This window comes from Austrofundulus limnaeus, unplaced genomic scaffold (genome assembly GCF_001266775.1).
Source record: "Austrofundulus limnaeus strain Quisiro unplaced genomic scaffold, Austrofundulus_limnaeus-1.0 Scaffold77, whole genome shotgun sequence".
Taxonomy (NCBI): domain Eukaryota; kingdom Metazoa; phylum Chordata; class Actinopteri; order Cyprinodontiformes; family Rivulidae; genus Austrofundulus; species Austrofundulus limnaeus.
The window spans coordinates 974,442-980,509 of record NW_013952479.1 but is presented as its reverse complement, the minus strand read 5'-3'; the positions used below and the strand labels follow the sequence as shown (position 1 = coordinate 980,509).

Sequence of the window (6,068 nt, the reverse complement as noted above, 5' to 3'; positions counted from 1 at the left end):
TATATATATAAAGTTAAAATTAGTACAAGAAAGTTAAAAAGAGCAAAACCACAACCAAGGGAGTAAGGTGCTGCAAAAATTTAGAAACATTTGAGGATTTAAAGGATCTTGAAAACAGCTCCATTCATTTTCAAGTGGAAAAAAGTGGCCGAAAAAGTGAAATAGATAAAAAAAAAGAGTATAAATGGTGGAAATACCAAAAGTCAGAGCCAGAATGTACTGAAGGAGCTGAACGTTTTGAAATTTAAATTGTTGAAATAGCACAAAAATGCTTATGAAGCACTCACTCAATACCATGTATTTCTTGGCTTCTATTGTCAGAAAACTAGGTTTGATTGAAGAACTTGCCTCTTTTTAAACACCACAATGACCTCCGAGCACAAATCAAAGAGCACAAAAGAATGCCTGTAAAGGAGATCATCTGCTTTAAGCTCACTAGAAATAGTTCCCTATCTAAATCCTATCGAAATCCTCCACAGAACTGACATTTGCCAATGAAAATTAAATTCCTGCACATTTAATGAAAGAGACTAAAGTAACAGATTCAAGAAGCCTCTGGATGGAAAGAGAAAGCCTTACAAGCTAAAATAGAGAACATTTGAAAACTTTCTTCTATCTGTTGCTTCTAGGGAAGACATCTTGTTTCTATATATTGAAGAAGAGAAATGGTGGTAAACAGAGATGTTCGGGGGGTGGGGGGGACAGATCATAGCTGAGCAGAGAAATCCATCATTGGTTGGATATATTTGTCAGTACAGACAGTACAAACAGAAATGCCACACAAGGAAAACGATGAATCACTGGTGTGATAAAAAATGCTACGAACTGCCTCTCACAACAGACAGAGGATATTTGCTGTAATTTGCCGTGACGCGCCGAGCACACCAGTCATCACATATTGTGTGCACTGAAGACTGACCTAAAGAGACGGAGTCTTTCATCGGCATCCAAGAAAATGTTTGGAGGTTGTGAAATCTCCCTGGAAACACTCCAGGTCCTGCAAGCACAGTAGAACTAAATAATAAATTAGATGCAATTATATCACCATGTATAATAGGCAGATTACACGCAGTAGGTGAGTTTAACCTAAATATACCAGGAATATATCTACATAAAACATTCATTGTTCACTGCTGGTATTTTAACATTTTTTGCACATTTAACTAATACATATGTAAAATTTTGTCACAAGTAATTTTAGGGTTAAAGGGACAATATCATGTAAAATCAACTTTTTTGAGTTTTATATCATGCTATAATGTTATACTCTCAGAAAAAAACATGCCCAAAGCCTTGCTTTGACTCATTCATGCATGTTTGAGAAATCCTGCAGCGTTTTTAGGAAGCCATGCTGAGGAGCAAATCGACAGGTGGGGACCAGAAACGCCCCTGGGACGTGTCTTTAAGCCGAACCTCCTCATGGCAGAGTGCACCCCCTCCCCCGCACCCCGCCCATAACTCCTGCAGACTCTCGGGCGAAAGTGAAAGTGAAACTAAAAACTTTCTGCTGAGCTCCTAACACTAGTTCTCACTCAGTGAAGCTCTTTTCAGATTAAAAATACCTTTGAGGAAACGTATTTTCAGTTGCCAAGTAAACTGCATCATGGCAGCCCCACTGAAATGAGTGAGACAGGAGGTTCTTAAAGAGACAGAGGCCAATTTCAAGGTGTTTAGAAGAGGAAGTGATGAGAAGATACGTTTATTTTCTATTTAAACATAAAAACATCATTTTAATAACAGCTAAAGGTGACATAGATACTTTATTATGGTATAGTATTTAAATATATGCCTGAGAAACACATAATATTAGCACTTTAAAATCTTCAGAGTGTTTATTAACTAGAGCTATGTTAATTGCAACTAATCTTTAATACACATAGTTATGCCCCCCCCCCCCGTATGTTTTCATACTGTTTATTTATTTTTTGAGGGATTTCTGGTCGACCACATCACAGAAACAGCTGCACAGATCAACGTGAAATTTTGCAGGAATGTAGATGTGTTCGACCTACACTGCACCAGCCAACAGTTTTATGATAGACCCCATATTTGAGGAGGGGGCTCCATCTAAAAAGGGGGTGTCTGGACATACAAAATGCTTATAACTCAAAAACTATTCAACATAGGAGCTTCAGATTTTTTTTGTTGTGTATATCTATCATGCGGGGTTCATATATGTTACCACTATGTGGTATCTAGTTTTCATTTCGATTTAAAGAGATTGTAATAGTTGGTCATCTGCCAGCAATGAAACTGTAAAACACAAGGCTCACAGTTATTTTTAAAGCTCTAACTGACGTCAAACGCTTGTAGGTTTGAGTAATCATTGCAGAGGCTCAACAGTGCGATTGCAGATCAATACATAAATCCTGGTGGATCCCAATGGATCATCCTCTTGATATTTTCTCCCTGCAGTCGAAGAGAAGACAAACTGAGAATCCCCAACGGCTGGCTGTGCCACCTGGCCCCAGAGATAATCCAGCAGCTTTCTCCGGACACAGAGGAGGACAAGCTTCCTTTCTCCAAACAGTCAGATGTCTTTGCGTTTGGGTGAGTGTCCTCTAACCAGATGTCCTGCTTTGTTGTTTGTCTAGAAAGTGCTTGAACCTGGATATGTACAGCAAAGTGTNGAAATAAATTAAGGATGGTTGGCCTAAAGAAGCAGTTTTGTTTCTCTAATAAGAAAAACTGAACTTTGCATGGTTGGAATATGAGAGGCCAAGGTGTATGTGACCCATCACATCGAAACGAGGATTAAGTCCAAAAGTGGGATGTGGAGAAATATGCAAATATAGGGTTTTGATTTAAATGTGTGCAAAGATTGCATTTTGTCAAAATATAATGAATTAATGCCTTATCAATTAATCATTTGAATGAACTGTCTGAATTATAATCCTAAAAAATTTTTTTAAGCATTTTTTTGAGCAGTAGCAACAAAAAACCTGATTTTAAGGAAAAAAATGCCCTAAAATTTAGAATTTTTCCCTGTGAGCTAGCAATGTTTTTGTTTGTTACAACTGGGATATCTTAATATACAAAAGTAGTTGAGGTTTCCTCTTTATATTATCAAAAAATACTCAATAAATATGCACAAAATTAGGATTCAGACCAAACAGTAATGTATTATCTTAACCAATAAGACCACTTAGGTCATATCTCTGGATAATCTTATGATATCAGAATGATCCAAGTATCAAAATGTAGCTTTTAAAGCCAGGAATCTAAAAATGTAATTACCGTATTTATTCATGTATAATACGATCATCATTTTTTGAGCTTACAAAGCGTAAAAATCTAATTAACAATAACCTGTGTATAATACTATCCCCCCACTTTATGAATGATTTTTAGGGTTAAATTTCTGGTATTATACATGAATAAATACAGTAGGTCGTTTTGACCAAATTTGACTTAATCCTCATTTCGATATGATGGGTCATTCAGAAAAAAATGAAAGTGCACATTTTAAATGACATTTTGTTAAATACATTTTGTTGTGGACTTGGAGTCTGTAGGAGGCAGAAAAGTTTAATTTATTCTCTCGGTGCTACAAAGATATATTTATATTTTGTTTGGGTCAGATTTGTCTGTATATTCTATGATGTTTTCTGAATTATTTTGTCAAATCATCTGTGAAAGAATTACCATATAAATACCAACTGCATATTCCTCGTATTCTTTCTCCTCTGGTTCTGGGCCCGACTCTGGCTGGATGGACAAGTTTTCTGTTTTTAACATATTTTAATTTAACTGTAAATAAAACATTTCTGCTAGAAAACGTAACCCCCTCTCTCAAACCGGAGTGGACCGATCTGGAAGCCGGAGGGGGGCGGGGCTCGAAGCGCTTTAAAGGAGCAGTAACAAGTCCATCTGCTTTGAGACACATATCAGAAAAGTGGTGAAAGAGGAGCTGGTAAAGTTAGAATAAGGAGGAATTCAGACCAAAGCTTTGTTGTTCTACTTTATAAAGACCCAACTGAATGATTTAAATGTGAAAAGGAAAGATTTAAAAGCAGGATATGTCTACTTTAATGTAAGATATTGATTTGAAATATGTCAAATCAAGTAAAACAATACATGAAGTGTTTCAAAGTTTGAATGTTAGAGAGTGATAATAAATGCAGTGATATTTAAAATTGAGTTCTGCAAAAGTGACTAAAATTTGGCACTGGTTTGCTCTCTGTATTCCTAAAAATATATAAGAGACACATCTTGAGCCAACTTATTCCACACAGACTTCTTTTCTAAGAGTCTCAGACCCGAGTCTGTCCTCTCTCCTCCTTTGATGCCCAATTTCAAATGTACCCTAAGTTGATTAAAAATCCCTTTGGCTCCAATTCCTCCTCCACAGCCATCGCTATTTCATTTGTGGTGGTTGATCCTGCTCTGACAACTCCTAACACAATTGCGTTTTCAGATGGTTCTCCATATGGAGGCTTTTCATTGCTCTAATATTCCAAAGGGAAGAGAATTGCAGCACTGGTGCACAATGTCCCGCTGCTCTGTTGGCCTTTGTATTACCTAGAGGTGACACCGTTGGCTGTTATGCATATTCATTAACAATCAGCCGTCATTTTTTTTTCTTTACTCTTGGCAAAGAGCTATTTTTATTCTACTCAAACTTGACGTGCAAGAGCAGAATGAAAACAGCTTATTTGCACAGGGAATGTGTTGTATACTAATTCCGCATTAACCAAAATTGAAAGTCTCATAACGAAGGAGAAAAAAAATGAACCATATCCATATTTCTGACTAGATTATAGTTTTCTGTTGGTCATCTTTGTGTTATCCTGAGTGTGAACCCTTTACAAAATGTCTTTTAAAGACAGTGAGACAGTTTGGAGCAATGACCCGCTCTGCTCCCCCCCCCTCATAGGACCATCTGGTATGAGCTACATGCACGTGAGTGGCCTTATAAGAATCAACCTGCAGAGGTGATCATATGGCAGATTGGCAGTGGCATGAAACCCAACTTTGCCCAAACTGGCATGGGGAAGGAGATACTGGTAAGGACAATTTTTTTCCTCTTTCGCACCAATTATAAACCAGTCTTTTGTCGGTATTAAGTCCTTAATGAAGTCTTTACTAATTCTTCTCTCACACATTGTATAAAATTAAACCATTAGCTTTGTGTGATGATAATAAAAAGCTCTGGTGCTGGGTTTAGAGAAGTGTCTGTTAGATTCCAGAATGGTGATAAATAATACAAGTTTTTAAAGAACACCAGTAATTTAAATTTCAAAGTGAAACGTCTTCAAAATGGCAATTATAAACAGTCATTTTTCTAATTTAGCTAAAATGAACTTCGGAGACCCTTCTGATAAAAAGAAAAAAAATCTTGCAACCATGTAATTAAACATAGATTAAATTAGAGTAAAATTAAGTCAAAGCTGTGAAGTTGATTAAAACTGGCCCATCGAAGGAAAATATGCCACTAAATGAAAGTTTAATATTGAAAAAGGATTTTTTTTACTGAAGTTTATAGACTGCCAGGTTCTGTGAGACTACAATGATGATGAGAAGAGTAAAGAGGATGGATGGATGGATGGATGGATGGATGGATGGATGGATGGATGGATGGATGGATGGTTAATGGATAGATGGATGGATGGATGAATAAATGATAGATGGATGATGGATGGATGGATGGATGGTTAATGGATAGATGATGGATGATTGATGGATGGATGATAGATGGATGGATGGATGATGGATAGATGGATGGTTGATGGATGGATGGATGATGGATAGTTAATGGATGGATGAAAGATAGATGGATGGATGGATGGATGGATGGGTGATAGATGGATGATGGATGGATGGATGGATGGATGGATGGATAGATGATGGATGGATGGATGGATAGATAGATGGATGGATGATAGATGGATGGATGCATGGATGGATGGATGATTGATGGATGGATGATTGATGGATGGATGAATGGATGGATGGATGGATGGATGGATGGATGGATGGATGAATGACTGATGGATGATGGATGATGGATGATGGATGATAGATAGATAGATAGATAGATAGATAGATAGATAGATAGATAGATAGAT

The 6,068-nt window shown here is 37.0% G+C and overlaps 1 protein-coding gene across 2 annotated transcripts in view; it reads left to right on the top strand.

Annotated features, from left to right (window-relative positions):
* The window catches only part of ksr2 (kinase suppressor of ras 2), a 127,760-nt gene that overhangs the window by 119,381 nt on the left and 2,311 nt on the right, over positions 1-6,068 (top strand). For both annotated transcript variants that reach the window (XM_014011142.1, XM_014011141.1), the window contains 2 exons: positions 2,416-2,550; positions 4,877-5,006. In XM_014011142.1, coding sequence (XP_013866596.1) covers positions 2,416-2,550; positions 4,877-5,006 — 265 coding nt within the window. The remainder of the gene's footprint in view (positions 1-2,415; positions 2,551-4,876; positions 5,007-6,068) is intronic.